Below are 21,015 nucleotides of genomic sequence, written 5' to 3'. Positions count from 1 at the left end.
CAGTATACCAGGCTTCCCTGTCCTTTGCTGTCACCTGGAATTTGTTCAGACTCATGTCCATTGAGTCAGTGATGTCACCCAACCATCATATCCTCTGTTGTCCTCTTCTCTTCCTGCCCTCAGTCTTTTCCCAACATCAGGGTCTTTTCCATTGATTGGGCTCTTCACCTCAGGTGGACAAAGTATTGGGAGTTTCAGCATCAGTCCTTTCAGTGAATATTAAGGGTTGGTTTTCTTTAGTTAGGCTTGACTGGTTTAATACCGTGGATGCGGTGCTTAGTGCATGGTAAATGCCACATGGAGAGAGATGCTTGCTTGTTTTTCTTTAATTTTGTTGTTGCTGTTTATTAGCTTATCCTTAAATGGTCTTCCCTTCCATTTACCTATTCCTGTTACAGTTAAGCGTAACTTTCACTAACTCAACTGCTGCCTGCTCCCAAAAGTCTTAGTAGATGTTGTATTTAGTTACGTGTTTTTCTTTCTTTCAGTTTTGTCTTTTTGTTTGTTTTGATTTTTGTGTAATACTCTCCTTAATCTTCAATTACATCAAACCCATTAAGTGTTAAGTTTTTATCTTAGGGATCTTAAAAAGAAGACTGTCTAAGCAGGGTAGGAGGATGTGGATAAAAGGAAAAGAATGTTAAATATTTGAGGATAAAACAAATCATTTGATAAAGATCTAATATTTTTATTTCACTTAATACACTCAACATTTTCACCTTTTTTTAATAATAATTAAGGACAAATCTTACAGCCTGTTATGTAACACTTACTGCATAGTCTGTATTTTTCCCCAAAGCACTAAATACATTTGTATTTTTATCTACTTATAACACTATGTTTTGTATCTAAAAGATACATCTTCAAAACTTTTTATTTTTGAATAAGTGTAAGTTAAAAATAAACTATGCTGAGGTACAAATAATGCCTCAATTCTTTGAAACTGGAATCTTATTTGAGTTGTTTCTTAATCATGTAAAAGTCTCATGGTAAGATATATGTAAGTTGTATTGTGTAATGGGGTGGCTCTGTTATTTATATCATATATGCATGTATAATTTTTTCTCTGTATTACTGATATGCTTGATATTTGAAGCAATAGAGGTAAGGTTAATAGGTATTTTGTGGGAGTTTTGGTACTGAAAATGTAATTGGAGTCCTTTAAATATTAAAAAACACATTTCTTTAGAAAAATTAATTGTCATGTATTTCATAATTTAGAATTATGTTGTTTAGGTTCTAGGTTCTTTTCAATAAAGAGACTAGTTTTTTCCTGGGCAAGACCTTGATTCTTTCTAAAATGGCTATTATTACTTGAATCTTCTCTAAACTTAAGATAGGGTACTTGAATCATTTTCCAGGTCTCCTTTGAAATACGCTGTTATATGAGGGACGTGCAACTCTTATCTTGCTGAAACTTCTTCCTTTTGAGATTTATATTTTTGGGGCTTTTTTCTCACTTTAAAAAATGTTTTTATTTACTGAAATGGGTGAGAGGACTGACTAATGCGACAAAGTCTAATAAATAAATCATATTTTCAAAATATCTTTCTAGCACATCAAAGCTACCAAACGATCTGCTTGATTTGCAGCAGCCAAGCTTTCACCCGTCTGTACTTCCAATGTCAGCTCCTTCTCAGGTAGCAAGTACGTGGGGAGGTAAGGATTAATGAACCTACTTTGTATGCTGTATAGGTGTCTCCCTTCCCCATGTGGTGGGATTTACTTGCTTTCACTTGACCCATGAGAACTTGAAAAATATTAATATGACAGTGAAGTTATTTTGCCCCTTGAAGACATTTTCATTTATTAATAAATACAACTTTAGAATATATGTTCAGTTAAATTATGAAATGAGATTTAATGCAGATGAAGAAGGACCAAATATGTTTAAGTGTGAAATAATTATTTCAACGTTGAATTTCTGTTTTGTTACCCAGAAATATGTAATGGGTATTTTACTTTTGGTATAGAAAAAAAATTGACTTGCAGAGGGGAAAACTCATCTAATGAAGTTCCAGTTAAATTCAGGTAGTATTATCAGGCAGTGCACTATCTTCTGTGGAGGAATGTCATGACAAACTTCTGCTACTTATATTTAAAATGTTCATTTAATTCAGATTTTGGTATTCAAGGAATTTTCCCTTAGTACCAACAGGAAAGTTTGCTGCCCTTGAGTAGTTCTTCAACCTTAAGGTGAACACATTAATGTTCATGACCCAGCATCTTTGAAGAGTGAGCCATGTCAGTTTCTGAGTTAGACATTTAGTATGTTTTTCAAATCATTTCCTATGTTTGGTTTTGGTACTTCTGTTTGTATTTATGTAAATATTATTTACAAACACTCAAAAAATTTTATGACAGAGGAAGATATTCTGAGAAAGGACATTGTCTAGAAAACGGTAGAATGGTAAGCTACCTTGAACTTTGTGCTGGCTTACATGTAAAATCTAACTTGAGTGGCTTACCTCTCAGAGCAGGGATTCATTGTTCTAATGGGGTTTTATGATATATTAGACTTTTTTTCTTTAATAATTTGAGTTAGTAACTTTTTTGGATTTTTTTATAGTTATTTCTTAAGACTCAGTTATATATAATGGAACGTAAACTGTGTAAAGGGAGGAGCTCTAAGATATTTTGTTGAGTGATTATCCCCGATGTCTCGGACATTTCTTGGTATATAGCAGGTACTTTGTAAATGTTTGTTGAGTCAGTAGACATTTTCCTTTTTAAGGGGCAGATTATTTCTGGTTCAAGACAGAACAGGGAAAAGGAATAGTAAAACCCTAAAATGCTAGGTTTTTAGACTTAATTTTGTGAGTTATCACTTTATTTTAAAAACTAACTGAGCTAAATCTTAAGGTCTGGGAGTAATTTCTAAAAGTAGTAAGCTAGTTCAAAGTCAGTGAATTTTTTAGAATTATTTAAATGATCTGTAGACCTCATATTAGGGTTAAGAGAAAGGGATTTCTTAATAGCCTAATGATAATTAGAATTTTAGGATTTTTAATCTGGCAAAATTTACATGCTTATTTCCTGCTTATTGTGAATTGCTTTAGAAAAATGTTATTAATAGGATTAACATGACCATTCAAGCAGTTTTAGTTTGCTTACCTTTAAAAACAAGCTATAGTTTTTCTAAAATTAAGGCTGAAAAGTTGGATTACTGGAGAGATGAAAAATTTTACAGAAGACTTAGTGAGAACTAATATAACATTTTAGTGAAACTGAATTGGGTGATAGCTTTATCTGGATACAGTTGTAGCAATGACAAATCAAAGTTTCTGTTTGGAATCATCGAGCTCACATATGAAAGCAGATAGCCTATTACTGTGAGAGAATAATTTTAAGTATCAGTATGTAAAAATTGTTTTATAGGCTGTTAGAAGAATTATCCAATAGCAGTTTGTGATAGAATGTTGAAGTACATTTAATTGTTTTATTTTTCTATTTTAGGTTATTTAGGTTTATGTACTGTTTTTGTCAAAATTTCCCCCGTATTTTAACATTAGGCTTGCTATCTAAATGTGGCACTGTAAGAATTGTTTTAAAAGAAGTATTATCAGGTATAAGGTATAGTTGGGAGCAGAGGCAGTAGCAGTTGACTACTGTTTTTCCAAAAGCTCACAGTTATATATGAGGAAAGCATGGTGATCTTACTGTAAGCCCCTCAATTTAAGAAAAATAAAACTTTGTCTTGTATTTGGCTTCTGAGTTGGTAATAACTTCGAGGTTTTGACTTATGCATAAAGAGATAGCTGAAGAGTATTTTAAGCTAAGAACTCTTTATACTTAATCATTGTGGTGTTCATATCCATGACATTAAGATTAAGATATTTTCCTTTATTTTTAAAATTAAAGTTACTAAGATAAATAATGTCTTTTATATAAAGCTTTGATCATAACAGTAAATTCCAGAAGGTACTTTTTGAAGTTAACCATTTACCTGAACATTTGAAATATGTAGCATTTTGTATCATGCTTTTATTGCATGTGACAAAACAAAGATTCGATTTTTTTGATAATTCTAAAATGTTATTTAATGCTTTTGTTGCTCTCATTTGCTGAAAATGAATGTCAGCAACAGATTTGGTATTTAATTTAGTTCTTATCATAAGCAACACAGAAATGTGTATTTCCAATCACAGCTAGGTTAGTGATACACAGAGTTAAGCGGAAGTAAGATTTGCCTGTTTATATGAGAGGTATGTAAGTAAGATTGTACCTAAAAATGAACATTGAAGAGAACACAAGCCCGCTTGTTTCTTTCATTGCATTATTAATGAGCCTTTGATTTTTCAAGAAATGGTCTGGAGTCGAAACACGGAATCGCTATTGAATACTAATAGCTGAGATTTCAGTTTTTACCACCTTAAAAACTTTGAGTTACAGCAAATCTAGAGATACACATTATTTTCAGCTTATTAATTACACTGTTGTATATTTTAAGCAAGATTTCAAAATTTATTTCAGGCAAAAAAGAATGACCCATTCTTAAGTTTAATTCGTTTCTTTCTCAGCTGGCATAAAACACACATGAAAACACTCATTAAAAACACATTATGAGGACACTCAATTTTCTGTGTTCAAAGGTAGATAGCAGATATTTATCTCAACACTAAAAAAATGACTGGTGCTATTTTCATCTTTATTTTAACTTTTTGGATTATTTTTCTACATAAAACTAAACTTTCAAGTGAATAATGATAAAAATTATAGGAAAAAGTATTAATAAAAATATACAGAATTTTAGAGTTGCCAGGCTGATGAAGTTGGAATAGCTGGAACATTATTACTATTTTTTTTATCTTTAATGAATTTGAATTAATTTTTATGGTATAATTAAATCTAAATGATATACTATATAGTATATATAGTTCATATACTATACCATAGTAGAAGTGTTTTGTCAAGGTAGATTAAAAGCTGGTTTTTCTTATTGTCTGGTTGATCTAAATATACAGATGCACTTACCATTTTTCTGCATACTCTTCTTTAGGATGTTTCATATAATAGGAAATTATTGATATTAAGTGCTTAGGTAAAAAGTATCAGTCAACAGAGTAGCAGTTAACTAGTAACTTTTTCCGAACATGTCTTTTCTCAAAAACCTAACGAATCTGTTGTAAAAATCTGTATACTCATTTTGAATGACTTCTCTCATGGCTGCTTCTGCATGGACAACTAGAGAGAGGTTTTGTGTTACTTACTTGTCCAACAAAGTACGATGTACTTTAAAAACTCCATGCCACTATCAGATATTTCAGAGTAGTAGTAATACTTTCAACCGAACTGATCAACTCTAAACTTAATGCAGCTCCTTTCTTATACAAGAAGGAGTTAGAGTGGTCATCATTGCATTTGTATTTTAGTACAAAAAGTGCATCTTACTTCTGACTCTTTTCTACTTTTGGTTTCTGGATTATTTTTTCTGATTCTTTCCCCCCATTTTTCCATTTATTGAGGAGTTGGAGGGATGGGAAAGATATTTTATAATCATTTGAGTTAGAATAGTATATCAGTGAGTTTTGGTATGTTTGTAAGACTTCATACAGTGACCTCAATTTTATTTTGATATTTTTCTTTTTGAAGTTACAGTTGCAGGATTTGCAGAACACTAGCTTTCAGTTTATTGACTTTAAGGATAAAGTGTGCCTGTCTTGTAATACAGAAGCTGTTCCTTTGGCCATTGCCTCCTTATTGTTCTGTCTTACAGTCTTAGAGTAGATTAATAGTGCTGAATACTGTATTCTTAAGTTAGGACCACAAACTAGAATACACAAAAATAGGCTACTGGTTGGAGTACAGGAGTACCTTTCATTTTTAGTTGTGCTAGATAAAATTATGACAGTTTATTTTTGCTGCTCTTTATTTTTTTGCTTCTCCCCATACTTAAGGAATGATAAATGGCTTTCAGTCATTACAATGTTGGTTACCTTGAATGAGGAACAGATACAGTAAATATGTGGTTCTAAAATAACTTCAATTGTAGGACTTGATGATAGTATGTATTTGATACATTCTAGTAGGGAACAGTACATTTTTTTATTCCTGCCAAATCATTTAGGCTTTAAAACTTAACAGCCAGGCCTTCAAAGCTAATCCCAGTCTACAACATGGCCAGTCTTTTGTCTCTGTTCTTAATTTTTCCAAAATTTCTTTTTCCATCATTAGACATTTGCTTCATCTTTATTATTTTGTTTCCTACATCTGAACCTGTACAAGAGTTATATGAACATGTTAGAAACTCCTAATCCCTTTTGGCTTTTTGAAGTTCTACTTATTCCACACTCATATCAGTCATTTATATCAGTCATTTCAGTATGCATCGCTGTGCCACCAGAGCCAATACACTCCCATCTTGGGTGGGGAACACTGTTCAGGTTAGATGGCTCATTTATAGAAACATTTTGTTGTTATTCTCTTTTTAAATTACCCGACTGTTGTCTTTCTGATGTTGTAGAGCAGATCCATCCTTAGCATGCTGCTGTTGTTATGGACACAAAAGTATTTTTTTCTGAGGGTTCATTTTGAAATATGTTAAATGCATTTCTTCCATCTTGGTGATTAGATTTGATCATTTGCATTTGGATTAATAATGATAATAGCTACTACTTTTCACTTTGCCTCTTTTGACTAATTACAATACTAATTAATTTACTTCCTTTCTTCATTTTGCTGTAATGCACTTGGACTGCACAGATCCTTTCTCTGCTACTGTAGATGCTGTTGATGATGCCATTCCAAGCTTAAATCCTTTCCTCACAAAAAGTAGTGGTGATGTTCACCTTCCTATTTCTTCAGATGTATCCACTTTTACTACTAGGACACCTACTCATGAAATGTTTGTTGGTAAAGTACCATTTAACCTTTCTTTCCAATTAATGTTTATACTGCCTAAGTATTTTTTAACGTATCCATTATTTTTAAAGCACTGCAATAATTACTTTGGATTTTAATAACAAACTTTAAAATAAACGCAATAGTGTAGTGAGGTTTTTTTAACACTAGTATCCCTGATTTTATTTGATGCAAGTTTTTAGGGAATAAAATTTCCTTTGAAATGGAATTTTGTTTTGTTCTCTGTCATATTGTAGCATCACATGCTACATCCTGTTTATTAGTTCAGAGACTTGGTTATTAGAGTTGGTTGAAGAGTGACATCTCTTGAACTTACTTACATGTTTATATGTGCTTATATTTTTCCCTTTCTGTTTGAGAGAGAGAGTGGTTATCACCCTTAGTAGCTTTCTTAATCTTTTTTCCCCTTTTTAATTTCAAATAATGGTAGAATAACTTTATATTGTCTAAAACCTATACATACCCTCTGTCTAATCTTAAGGGTCTCACTTTATTGTTAGCCTGGAGGTAAATGAAGAATAGGAAATGAAAAGCAACTTGACTGAATAGCTTTAACTGTGATATAAAATCTATAAAAAAAAAGCAAAATTTCATACCAAAGTTATACCAGGAAGAGTAAGTTTTTAAATATATACTAAACTGAAATAAATGTTTTTGAATCCTGCTAAAATGATGCTAAATCCCCTTAAAAGACAATGAAAGTGCTTTTATTCAATTCACAGATACAGCATAAGGTGACACAAATTTAAATCTTTGATTGAAGCAGCATGCGTAAACTCATCTATGTACCCTAGATAGAGCATGAGGCCACATTCTGAATATTGTGTTAGCTATATCTGAGAGAAAAGAAGGGAATGTGACTTGAAAGCAGTAGTTGGAGATTTGAGAAAGTTTCAAGGCAGGTGCTCTAATTATATAATTAGTCTAATAGTTCTAAAGTGTACTATTTGGTGGATGTAATTCCTTTATTATATTATAATACATTTAAAAATTAGATTAAAAGCAACTGAAACTAAATTATACATTTTGTTACTCTTAGAAATATGTCAGATGGTGTACCTTTTTGCTTGGTAATAAGGGGTAACAAGAGTTATCTTTGGAGTGGTTCTGTTAGTCTTTTACAGGTTGTATCTTTTCTTCATATTTACTGAATATGCATGGTATGTATTTAGTAAATATGACTATCTTTTTAAGTTTGATCCCTTAGTTTGAGAATATGAAGGAGATATGACTTTGATTTGGGCTATATATTTCCATTTTTTAAGTCAGAGCAGTGCATGGGCTTCAAGATGTCACATCTGTGTCCCCTGAAGACACAGGGGACTTAACTTACTGTTAAATACTTTATCTTTGTATTGTTACAGAATATTGTTAAATACTCTTTCTTTCTAAAACTTACTGTTACTTTTTTTTTTTTAATGAAAGTGAGTGCAGAAGGAGAAATTAAAAACCACTGATATCAACCAGTTAAGCATTAATGTAGAGTAGGGGTCAGCAAACTGTCTCTTAAAAGGTTGTTAGATTGTAAATATTTTTGGCTTGTGAACCACACAGTCTTTTTCACAGCTACTGAACCTTGACATAGTGTGAAAACAGTCATAGACAAGACACAAACACATGAGCTTGGCTATGTTCCAACAAAACTTTATTTACAGAGACAAGCAGCTATAGTTTGTTGATGCCTTCGTAGAAGAGGCCTTTTAGTAAGTCTTTCAGTGCCAGTTGTAAGAAGTACAGTTGTGTAATAAAAATTCCAGTAGTTTCTTACTCAGTAGTAAGAGCATGAAAGGACCACCCAAGGTGTGTCATTCCTTGGGCTGCATCGTCTAGTTAGCCACTAGCCACAGGTCATCCTTTAAAGCTTGGTTTATTAAAATTAAATGTTAAATACAATTAAAATTTTTCTTCCTCACTTGTACTGTCCCCAGTCCCACTCTTCAGTGGCGCGGCGGCTGCCATAACACACCTCACGCACATCCCTGCATGTTGTGCGGGTTTAGAAAGCAGTTCTGTTACTAGAAAGCTCTGTCGGATCGTGCTGCTCTAGAATAGTGATCAGGAAACCTAGTGTAAAGAGCCAGGTAATAAGTACTGTAGGCTTTTATATGTTGCATAAAATCTCTGAGTCATCATCTTTTCTTTTCTTTTTTTAAACCCTTTCAACATGTAAAAACCATTTTTAGCTCTCATGCCATATAAAAATAGGCCACAACTGTAGTTTGCCAACTCCTGCTCTGCAGAGTTAAGCATGACCAGGGAAAATCAGATAGTTAGATACGTAGATACCTTCCAGATCTTTCAGAGGGGACCTCGATTTGATATGGTTCTCAGTGTAGTTTGTAGCTTGCCCTCATTAAAGCCCTAAGGATACTGGGTTGTGTAAGTCAGGTGAGTGGGTCATGGTCCCCGCCATGCCGTGTTTGTGACTTTGTTGAGGCCTCCTTCCTCATCTGCAGAAGACATTAGACGTCTTGTTACTATTGGCTAACAAGCCAGCTGGTTCATGTTTTTTCATCTAAAGATATGCAGTGTTGGTTATTTTTTAAAATTTGTTGTGAATATTATTTATATATATGTTTTAAATATAGTATTCATAATGGAGCCTTAAGTGCTTTTTTTTAAAGTAAGTTGTAAATTAAAGAACACCAAGGGCTTGGACTCCTCTGTTTTCTCTTTTGTTTTTGTTTGTTCCTGTTTTTGCTTTTAATTACTCCATTCCACTCTTAGCTGTCCCTCCTCACTTTCTCACTTTTCTCTCTTTTTCCTATCCTTTCTTTTCCTCCCTTATATGCCTTGTCAGATACTTTTTGTGGCACTCAAGCTTATCGTAATACTACCCTTATGTGCCATGAGCCTTCTACTGTAGCTGGTTTATTTGGAGGTAGGTAACAATAATCTCTAAAATTTATTAGTTTGTTTATGCAAGAGGGATTTTGTTTTGTTGCTTTCCTTAAAATGAGTTGGTAAGTTACAGAAAAAAAACATGGTTTAATGAATAGTAGAGTTATTTTCTCAAAAAAGTATGAGGCCTATTTATTACTGAACTACCACCAAAATCTATTAACAACCCAGCCAATTTTTCTCAGAGGTGTTTGGAATGCCTTTCTGTCCCTAACACTTGTTCATTTTGTACCTTTCAGTCAGCTTATTATTTTCCTCTTGAGGTTGTTCGTACAGTGCAGTATTAAAAAGTGTTAATATGTAAAGTGGCCAGTGACAGACTTTTCACTGGGTTTTGTGAAGTGAAAGAGTCAGGCAATTCAGTTTTCATCAAGTTAACCTTAACTTGGCGAGCCTGTTCATCTTTTGCAGGGGATCCCTAAATCTTCTCTTTTGAAATGGTGATATTTTATAACATTGCTTTAAGTCACTTTTAAAAATTAAAGGTTGACAATCTAATCAGCTATTATAATTTATTAAGAATTTCCTTTTTACTTTTTTCCTCTGCTAGTCGAAGCTGTTAAAATTTGAGGTACTAGCTCTGAATTACTTCGTATCTTTTCTACTCTTTTATACTTTTAGGCAGTAACATCATAGTTTCACAGATTGGTGCCCCTAGGGACCTCAGGAGATGGCTCCTCTCTTTACAGAAAGTAATGAAGTTGTTTTTGTGTTATTATGGAGGATAGGCTCATCTCTGATATCAGCAAAATTCTAGAAAGAATTGGGGACAGGATATCAGAGGAAAATAGAAATTTGATACACTGTCCTAGTTACAAATTATTGTTCCCTTTGTTTTCTTAATGATACTATAGCTCAGATATTGTTTCCAGGATTTAAAGAACACTGTAAGCTTCTTACACTAATGGTGTAGCACGGGGATGTAATTATAAAGCATGATAGATTTTTGTCTTTCTTGAGTAGATGCATCTGTTCCTTTTGTAAGGAGCTTTGAGAAGAACTGGCAAGCCTGTGGTGTATTTCTTAAACAGTTTGTATACTTCAGAGAGCTGTTAAATCAGTATGTGTAATTATATTTTGATAGTGTTGTATTCTCATTGTATGGTTAGTGTCTTTGAGTTAAGAGTATTTTAAGGGCTAAATGATTATGGGATAAGATTAAACTTGTACATTTAAAAATCTTTGCCTCTACAGAATATTCATACTGTGATGTAAAATGTTACTTTTACAGTAGTATCCTTGATGTATACCAGCTTGTGTGAGTCACTGTTAATAAAAAAATTAGTCCTTTCTGGTTTCTCTGACTTTGAGGACCTTCTTGAACTTCTTACCAAATCTTGTCCTAATTTTTACTTTTTTCTTTAAGATCAGTCTTTTTAGTATAACATTATTATACTTCCTTATATCCTGGTCATGTACATTAAGAGTTCAAATGTGAGATTCTTACAGACTGAAATTGCCTTTAGCAGAAAGATGGGACAGGAAGAAAGGGTCTGTGTTTAGGGTTCAAAAGTTTAATTTCCCTCTACTATAGTTATTAATTTTCTAATACCAGACATTTAAAACTTTTTAACATTATGAGTATAAAATTTAGAGATGGAAGAGAATTCCTTCCACAAGGAAGGAATTTATTATAGCCATTTATTCCAGCCTTCCTCCACAAGTAAAAGAATTCCTTCTTTGTGATCTTTGCTAGGCTGTTCTCTACTTGAATATATACTCAGTGATTGACAGCTCCTCAAGTCATATGACAGCCATAATAAGTCTAGATGATTTTAATTCTTCTAGTTAGCCTGTAGAAATTCAGAACCTCACTTAACAAAAATAAAACTTCACACAATTGAAAGTCTTCCATGTACCTCAGCATTACCTGGTTTCAGTATAAACTTGATGTCTTGGCTGAATGCCACTAGCATCAGTGTAACATTGACCAGAGAGAATAAATTTTCCCTTTATGTTCTTGTGTTTCAGCGTAGTTAGTTAAATCAGTATATTTGATTACATATGTGGCAGCCCCACTTTTGGAAGTAGTTAAGTTGAACTTAGAAGGTAGATGAAAATAGTCTTTTTTTTTTTTTAAATATTCAAAAAACATCTGAACACAGGGGGTTCATAAGAATTAGTGGGTTATAACTTTTAAGAATCCTGTTACTTCGCAAATGAACTTAAACCACATAGCTTTTGATTAACCATTGAAGGAAGGAAGGCGAGAAATATGGAAGGTGAGTAGGCAGAGGGAGAAAGACTTTTTGGGATACTAAATTTTTTTTTTAAACACCACAGAACTCTTATTTTATTCCCAGATGATCCTTTAAATTTTGGTTTCATACAAGATCCTAGAATTTTTGATGCGTTTGGTTTTTTAAAGATCATTAGCATAAAAATTTAAGGTAAAAAATAAGCAAAAATGTTATTTTGTAATGAAACAAACTAGCAATTCAACTTTACTTACTCTTTTATTTTCTTAGTCAGTGGGGTGATTTTGTTTTGGAAAATGTAATCACCACAAAGAGATGTGGTAGTCTAGGAAACATTTTGCTTGAAGGGTTGGCTTTGTTTTTTGCTGTGGGAATTTAGGGCTTTTTCCATTCTGTTGTCATCATTAGATATCTATAAATGTAGAGTTATTAAAGATTGAGCTTCTTCCATTTTGGTTTCTTTTAGGGTTCACTCCTTCTCCAGTTGCACAGCCACATCCTTCAGCTGGCCTTAATGTTGACTTTGAATCTGTGTTTGGAAATAAATCTACCAACGTTACTGTAGATTCTGGGGGTAAGAAAAAATTACTTTATTACCTTTACCCTAGGTTCTAGTTTAGAGTCTTATGTAGGGACAGATAATGGTACTTTTAACATGTGTAAATAGATGGAATTAGGATAGCCAAAGAAGTCGTTCCTCCTCCCCCAATGACTGGAAGAAAATTTCAAGCGACTATTAGCCTTTATTCTTTTCTTAGTGGCAGTTTTGAATCTGGGAAGATTCTGTTTCTCCCAGAGCTGTTAAGAGAGAGAAAAAAGAGATTTTCCTTAGAGTTCTTAATTACTAGTGACCATGTGTAGAATGCTCTGCCTTTTACTCCAAGTTTTACTGAAATGAAATTGGCTTTTTTGAAAACTAGGGAAGTATTACCTATGGTACCTTGACGTATTGAAATAGTCTGTGTAGTGAACAGCTGGAATAATTAAATATCAGAGCTATGGGTGCGGGGGCTTTTTTTTTCTTTTAATCATTTTGTAGTATGCTTGTTCATTTGTCTTAAGACAGCTATATAGACCTATAGAGCTAGGTGTCCATTTAGTATCTTGTTAATTCGAAGTTTGTAAAGATTGGATTCCTGTAAAGTTGACACTAAATTATGTTCTTAATCATAGGGTGGTAAGTGTAGTAATTAAATTCAAACCATTTAAACATATTGAGATACTCTTAATTTCATAATATACAGTTACTAATAGTTATCATAAGTATTTATACAAAGGTAAGAAGCGAGCTTATAAAGAATATGTACGGACTAGGAATTCGTTTTTTTCTGTGCACTGGTAGGTTTACAATGATTTTTGATGTATTTAACTTTTTCCTCTTGAGTTTGTCTTACTGGGAGGAAGGATAAAGGATATAGAAACCAGTTCATATTTTATAAGCCCCCATTTTTGGTGACTTTCTTTTTCAAATTCTCTAGTATTCCTAGGTTATGCTATTGAGTTGGTTGGTGGCTTGGTTGATTGGATTTGTTTTACCTTTTACCCTTCAGGAGAGAACCTTAAGGGATTTTGTTTTATTTTTAAGCAATGTCCTAGTTTACTACATGATTCTGTGCAATTAGAGTGTAGTTTAGCTATTTCTTAGGTATAATTTAGGCTGTTTTTAGACAGAAGAAAAGAGATAAGCTAGTGGTTCATTTTCACTTGATTCTAATGTACTGTTTTACATATACTTTACATTCTTCACTTTGAAGAGTATAAAAAGGTCTATAAAGTATGGTTTCTTAAAAGAAACATTTTTTCAGAGATGTATTTTTTTACCTATATTCTTCAAGTGCGACTGAGTCTTCAGAAGACTTTATCAGCTAAGGGAGAGGATTAATTCCATCCCCTTCTCATCCCAGTTTTGGAATAGGAGTAGTTCACTTGAATGCTTCTTTCTTCATTCCCTTTAACTTTAATATAATTTTGTTATGACATAAGACAAATGAGCTCTGCCAAAGTACATACAGCCTCCTCAATCGATTTACTTTGAAATGGTGGATTTCTCTTTTTTCCACTTAAAAGCGTTTATTTTCTTCGAAGATTCTTCCATTAAACAAACAAGGAGAAAAGACAGAGACCTCCTTTAGAAAGCTGTAGCTCTATAAAGTTCCTTACAAAATCCTATTTCATCTGTTTGTAACTTTAAGGCTTTGATGAACTAGGTGGACTTCTCAAACCAACAGTGGCCTCTCAGAACCAGAGTCTTCCCGTTGCCAAACTCCCACCTAACAAGTTAGTATCTGATGACTTGGATTCATCCTTAGCCAACCTTGTGGGCAGTAAGTATTTTTTTAATTCTTCAATCTTCTTTACAATAGGTTGTTTTATAAAAATGAGTCTAGTTTTTAAATGCTTTCTTTCTCTCCTGTCCTAGATCTTGGCATTGGAAATGGAACCACTAAGAAGTGAGTGTTAAATTTGTATATTTTTCCCCATGTGCCGTCTAGAGGTTGGTTTGGCTTTTATCTCAAGAAAGTATGTGTATAAGCGTCATCTGCATCTTAAATGCTCTGTTCAATCTAAATTTGTAGTAAAGAAACTTCATAATTACAGACATTTATATCTCATTTGTATTTATTTAAAGTGATGTAAATTGGAGTCAGCCAGGTGAAAAGAAGCTAACTGGAGGATCTAACTGGCAACCAAAGGTTGCACCAACAACTGCGTGGAATGCTGCAACAATGGTGAGTTGGAAAATCTCATGATATACTAACATGAATAATTTAGGTTAATATGTACTGTGAAAATGTGTTTAAAGCCGTGATAAAGCATAAGTGCAAAGGTGGTTACAAAATTTAAGAAACAAAAGTAATTTTTATTTCTTTTATTCAGCTTCTAAAGGAAGCTGGGTTGACACTATTTGCCAGGTACATTTTTGTAGCTAACGTTTACTTAAGGGTTATTTTGTGCCAGGCATCATTCTAACAAATAATATGTGGTTTTGTTTTATATAATCCTCAGATTAACCTTACATGGTAGTAACTATTATTACCCCATTTTACAGATGAGGAAATGGAAACATAGGATTATTAAGTAATAAGCCCAAATAAAAAAGATGGGGTAGGTTTTTAGAACTCAGGCAGCGTTACTTTAGAGGCTGTGCCTTTAATCATTATTCTCTACTGCTATTCAAATCTATTGTTATTTATGTAAAATAAATAACACTGAATCAGTTGCTGATTTCACACACATACTTGTGTTTCCCCTAACACTGGCTCAGTGTTCACTAATTCAGTGTTCTGGTGACTTTAAGAACCTTCAGTTCAGTCGCTCAGTCATGTCTGACTCTTTGTGACCCCACGGACCGTAGTACATCAGGCCTCCCTGTCCATCACCAACTCCCGGAGTTTACTCAAACTCATGTCCATTGAGTCGGTGATACCATCCAACCATCTCATCCTCTGTCTTCCCCTTCTTCTCCCGCCTTCAGTCTTTCCCAGCATCAGGGTCTTTTGAACCTTAAGTGCAGCAAATAAGGAGAATCAGCTATAAAAATGAGGCGACAGTATTAACAAAAACCAAGCAAGTGTAGTTTCAGCTGTTTATGTATACACACTCACACATCTCACATAGATTATAATCTTAAATCCTAGATAAATTTATTCTAGTAGATGATATATTCTTTTATTTTACAAAAGAGAAAAGGAGATTCAGAGGTGTTGAGTTGACCACCGCGCTGACTGGTACCTGAGTTGACACTAGACCTGCCCAGCTGGCCCGAGGCAGAGCTGCTGCAAGTGTACCGCACTGCTCCCCAGTTCCCCATCCTCTGCTTATCTGCCTGTCAGAGCCAGGTGTATCCCGTGACAGATTTTTCACCACTTTGCACATGTATATGAGAGACTTCAAAAGCTTCACAAGTACTGATTTGGGGATTACAAATAAATTTTATGTTGCAGCAAATGTGCAAATATAGAATGTATGAATAATGAAAATTAATTGTATGATAATTAACATCCATGGTATTCTCCAGGCAAGAATACTAGAGAGGGTTGCCATTTCCTTCTCCAAGGGATCTTCCCAACCCAGAGTTCGAACCCAAAGTTCTAACCCTGCATTGTCGGCAGATTCTTCACTGTCTGAGCCTCCAGGGAGGACCAATGAGTTAGCATCTAATACTAAAGAAGTTCTAATGGTTTTAGTTACCATAAGGTATGGTCGTCCCTGAGTAGTTTTGTGGCTGTACCACTACCCCTGGTCAGCTACTGTTTTACCAATCCAATATGTCTTCCTGGGTCAGAGAAAACCAATTTTTTCTTGAGAAAAATTTTGAAACATGCTTTCTTGCAAACTTGGGCTAATAAACAGCATTTTGATGATGCAAGCTACACATTGTGTCCTTTCTGTTGTTAGAGACCCTCACATCTTTGTCAGAGCCACTTTTGTTATTAAATCTCTTCCAGAGCATTGTGCTCTTCTGCTGTTTTCCTTGGGTTAATTGTAAAAACTAAATATAGGGCTGAGCTAAAAATAGTGTGCTATTAAAGTTTTCCATGACATTATCTAGAGAGTTTTGTTAATCTCAGTCTTCATTAGTGGAAAATAATATTAAAATTTAGCCACCTTTTAAAATCAGTACTTTTTCTCTGGGCTTCCCTGATGGCTCAGCAGTAAGAATCTACCTGCCAATGCAGAAGGTAACGGGTTTGATCCCTGGAAGATTCCCCTGGAGAAGGAAATGGCAACCCACTCTAGTATTCTTGCTTGGGAAATCCCATGGACAGAGGAACCTGATAGGCTCTAAAGAGTTCGACATGACTTAACGACTAAACAACAACTTTTTTCCTGGTAGTGGTCACTACCATCACTAATAATAAAACCTTACATTTTAAATAGTTTACATTTTACACACTCAGACACACACACACACAATCCTGACTGTAAATTAGTGCACTCTTAGGAGCAACTATTGTCCCAACTGTAAGGGTAAAGTAATTTTTGTTCCCCTCAAGTGGAAAGCAGCTCAGAAGCAGATTTAAATTGAAATCCATCCCTTCTGACTCTGAATCCAGTGTTTTTCCCACTGTAACACACCTCTAGGTGTGAATCATACATTGATATCATATATGAACCATGATATAAATCCAAATGCTGATATGAAAATACAATGACTATTTTCTTATTTTGTATTAAATTAGTATTAATCTATATGAAATAGTAAAGTTTGCAAATAGCACTTGACCTTAGATTGACTGTTAAAATGTAACAGGCATCTAACCATCTAGAATGGGTTGATAAGAAACCGTATCTATGGTGCTGTGTTGTATATGGTAAGGTGTATCATCTCTTGAGGACTTTGTTAAAATATTTGTATGTATGTATTTTATAGAGGTTCTTTTTAATGACTAACATTTAGGGCTGGTGATGTGATTCACTACTTAGATAAACTGCTGCTTATGACATTTCTTTACATTTCTAACCTTTTTATTAATCCTTAAACACTGTCAAGGTTTTTAAACTTTTTAAAACTTAAAACAAATGTATTGATATTAAAATATATAATGATGTTACACTACCAACTCTTAACTGCTTGCTTTTTTCCTGTGGTGTTCATTATACAGTGCACCCCTGTTTATGGTATGCACAGAACTTTGCACTACTGATAGGGTTTATATTTTAATGACACTTGTAATCAGTAAACTCTTTACGTAAGTAAGGTGATGATGCCAAAGACTAAATTTCCCTTGTCAACCTTGATAGTGTTTTAGTATAGATGTTCTTCCATTAGATACTGGAAATACAAGGAATTCTAGGTAGTTAATGAATGTACATGTGAACTAAAATGCTCTCTATGTATTTTATGTTGTGTAAGTACTTGTTCTAATCCAGTGTTATTGCATTATGTAATTGTTCTCCCTGGGAAAAACAGAATGGCATGCATTTTCCACAATACGTAAGTGACCAAAAACTAGCCTTTTTTGCAATAAATTGGCATGCTATTAACCACTGCTGTAGCAGAATCTCATAACCTTCCAGCTATTACTTGTTTTCACATTCAAATTTTCAATGTGCCAAAAATTCTTCCTAGCATCTACTGATTTCATCGATTTGTTGTAGAATTGATTCTGATGATGGTAGCATGGGAAATATAAATTTTTTTTCTTGCTTAATATTCTGCCATTTGCTGCCAGATGGCTGGGCATCTGTGTTTGTATCTGTGCTTCCACTATGCACTTGATGACTTCTGAATGAAGGGAAATGGTGATTGTGGTAATGTTGAAAATAACAATTGCATGAAATCTTACAGGCTTCTGCTGTACTTGGCAGTTTGTCTACTTCTCTCGCAGCTCTTGGTTTTAAGTAGGGAGAGACCAATAAGTTCTACATGCTCACTCAAATACTAAACTTTTAACTATTCACTTTAGTTATGCTTTATTTAACTTCTCCATGTGTATGTTCAAATTGCCATATAATGTTATTTTTTTATGTTTTAGCAGTGTTATTGGTCTTTCACCTGTACTCATCTTAAGTTTTTATTAAAAGATAACACATAGGGAATGTTGTTAAGACAGCAAATAGATCTAAAGTGATTCTTGCTGAGGTCCTATATTTCACAGCATGAATTGAAGTTGGAAGAGGAAGGACCTTAAACATCTTAGTTCTAGATCATTCTTTTAGACATTTAAGCGTAAACAGACTTGAAAATGTATTACTCCTCTGAATTGGTGCTTTGCAGAAGATATTTTAAATAATTTACAGAATAAATTGGAATATTAATATGTATACTCTACATACAAACTTGAGTCATACTGCGTAGTGGTTTGAAATCTTCGGGCTTATTTGAAAGAAGTGAATGAGGTCCTTAGAAACTAGTCTTTTGGAAGATCAGATTGTTCATTGATTTGAGATCTTTAAGTTTTGTCTTTGCTGCAGAAGTGAAGCACCTAGGAACATTCACTGTGCTTCTTTTTCTGGGCAGACATCTTTATGGGAGAGACAGACGTTACGTTACAGGATTTGAGTATTTCTAGAAATCTGAATATTTTTAATGCTGTAAAAGCACATTGAAATCTTAGATCACTGTTGCATCTAAGTTTAAATGGTATTTTTTCTTTCTAATAATTCTGCTTTTCTGCTAATTTCAAGACACCTTTTGTCATTGAGCTTGACACAGTTATTAACGAACACAAATATCACCTTTAATCACAGCTGTCTTAGCAATTCTTTTTAGCTATTAATTACCTGGACTCGATTGACATATATGAGTTACACTTGCTTGTTTGTTTTTTCTCTTATTATGTCAGGCCCCCCCTGTAATGGCCTACCCTGCTACTACACCAACAGGCATGATAGGATATGGAATCGTAAGTATTTTCCCCAACACAGCTTTTTGAAAATTAATTGACCTACATTTAACATGTGTTTATTTCCAAACTTAACTGAAAAAAGAGTTAGTGCCACATACACCCTTAGTAACTAGCACAGAACCTTGCATCATAGCATAGGTTTTATAAGTATTTCTGGAACAGTTATTATACAACAATTATTATTTATTAATGTTCACTGTATTACTTGGCTTATTTTTCCTCTCATGAGTTTTGTTAGACATCTATACTTCATTGTGAACTCATTTAAACATTAATGTTAACTCCAAGTCTCTGTTGATTTGACCTTATACTAATACCAGTGAGGTCTTATAACCTTAATACTACTATAGTGGATGTGGGGAGTTGATATTTCTTGAATTGTGTAGGGGGTAAATTTAGTTTAGTGAAGGCCAGAGAAATTTTCCTATGACATGATTGGTATAGGACAGAAACAGTGTTTAAACTTTTAAGCTGCCCACAACCCACATTATAAACTGCCGCTACTCTGCCAGCTCTCTTAATGTACAGACTCAGATAAGAAATGAAGGTGTAGTAGCTTCAGCCCACTACACATTCTGGGAAACTGTTGCTGGTGGGAGGCAGTGTTCATCCATTGGTATTGCTGCCGTGGCTACGTCTGCTACTTCTTTATTTACGTCTTAGTGAAAGTAGCTCTTTCCCTGCATATGAAAAAGTTTCATAAAAGCTTTTGGGTCAGTACTCATTACTTAAAAAGGGTGTCTACACAGGAAACTCATAAAGTGAATCACTGAAAATAGGAGTCATCTTAAAAAGCTAAATAGAGCTTGCAGAAAGATAAGATTTTAGAATACTGCATTTTAACCAAAATAACGTGATGGTCTGTGTGTACTCTGTTCTGTCACTTATGTTAATTTTATATCGTGGAGTGGTAATTTTTAAAGAGATGGTTGGTTGAGATTTATTTTCAATTCAAGAATGAACTAACCTCTGTGTGTATAATTTAAGCCTCTTTTTTGTTTTCTCTAAAAATGTGTAAAATAAAATGAAAGAACTATTGAAGGTAAACTTCTTCAAAGAATCAACTGTTTTCCCTTGTGGGTACTTGCATTATGGCATAAGAACTGGATTTGATAAACAAAGGCAATTTACTTTGACATGTCTTAGCCATTTTATAGTTTTAAGTTTCCCTATGTCTAAAGATGGCAAATTTGGAATTTTTTTTTTTGGTCTAAATTATTTTGTCTGTTTATTATAGTTTAAATTTTGCAATTCATATAGAAAAAGTTGAGTTTTTTGGTAAACTTTAAAAAATGAGCACATGAAAGATTTTCCATATTAGAAAAAATTATCTTAAAATTTTCAGCTGTCAGTCTTGTTTGCATTTATAGACATTTTCCCTTTGAGTTAATTCAAATGTACTAGTACTGTCCATCATTATCATCCTTCTTGTTTGCTTACTTATAATAAGGAAAATGTGAGTCCACATCCTTTAACTTGAGAATTTTTGTTTACTGTTTTTTAGCCTCCTCAAATGGGAAGTGTACCTGTAATGACACAGCCAAGCTTAATATACAGCCAGCCTGTCATGAGACCACCAAACCCCTTTGGCCCTGTATCAGGAGCACAGGTACCAATTGACATGCTGCACGTAACTAGTGCTCTGCTTGATGTGGGAGAAACACAACACCAAAAAATCCTTTCATGCAGCTCAGAAAAACAGG

General features: G+C 33.8%; 1 protein-coding gene across 18 annotated transcripts in view; it reads left to right on the top strand.

Moving 5' to 3' along the window:
* Positions 1 to 21,015, top strand: part of PICALM (phosphatidylinositol binding clathrin assembly protein) — a 94,207-nt gene that overhangs the window by 58,030 nt on the left and 15,162 nt on the right. For 3 of the 18 annotated variants that reach the window (XM_043876273.1, XM_043876148.1, XM_043876120.1), the window contains 10 exons: positions 1,556 to 1,659; positions 6,703 to 6,852; positions 9,662 to 9,742; positions 12,427 to 12,534; positions 14,153 to 14,284; positions 14,380 to 14,410; positions 14,590 to 14,689; positions 17,875 to 17,898; positions 19,250 to 19,309; positions 20,817 to 20,921. In XM_043876273.1, coding sequence (XP_043732208.1) covers positions 1,556 to 1,659; positions 6,703 to 6,852; positions 9,662 to 9,742; positions 12,427 to 12,534; positions 14,153 to 14,284; positions 14,380 to 14,410; positions 14,590 to 14,689; positions 17,875 to 17,898; positions 19,250 to 19,309; positions 20,817 to 20,921 — 895 coding nt within the window. The remainder of the gene's footprint in view (positions 1 to 1,555; positions 1,660 to 6,702; positions 6,853 to 9,661; positions 9,743 to 12,426; positions 12,535 to 14,152; positions 14,285 to 14,379; positions 14,411 to 14,589; positions 14,690 to 17,874; positions 17,899 to 19,249; positions 19,310 to 20,816; positions 20,922 to 21,015) is intronic. The other 15 variants (XM_043876204.1, XM_043876159.1, XM_043876178.1 and 12 more) reach the window with 10 other exon arrangements.

This window comes from Cervus elaphus, chromosome 2 (genome assembly GCF_910594005.1).
Source record: "Cervus elaphus chromosome 2, mCerEla1.1, whole genome shotgun sequence".
Taxonomy (NCBI): domain Eukaryota; kingdom Metazoa; phylum Chordata; class Mammalia; order Artiodactyla; family Cervidae; genus Cervus; species Cervus elaphus.
The sequence above is the reverse complement of the archived record's forward strand: the minus strand, read 5'-3'. Positions and strand labels throughout refer to the sequence as shown.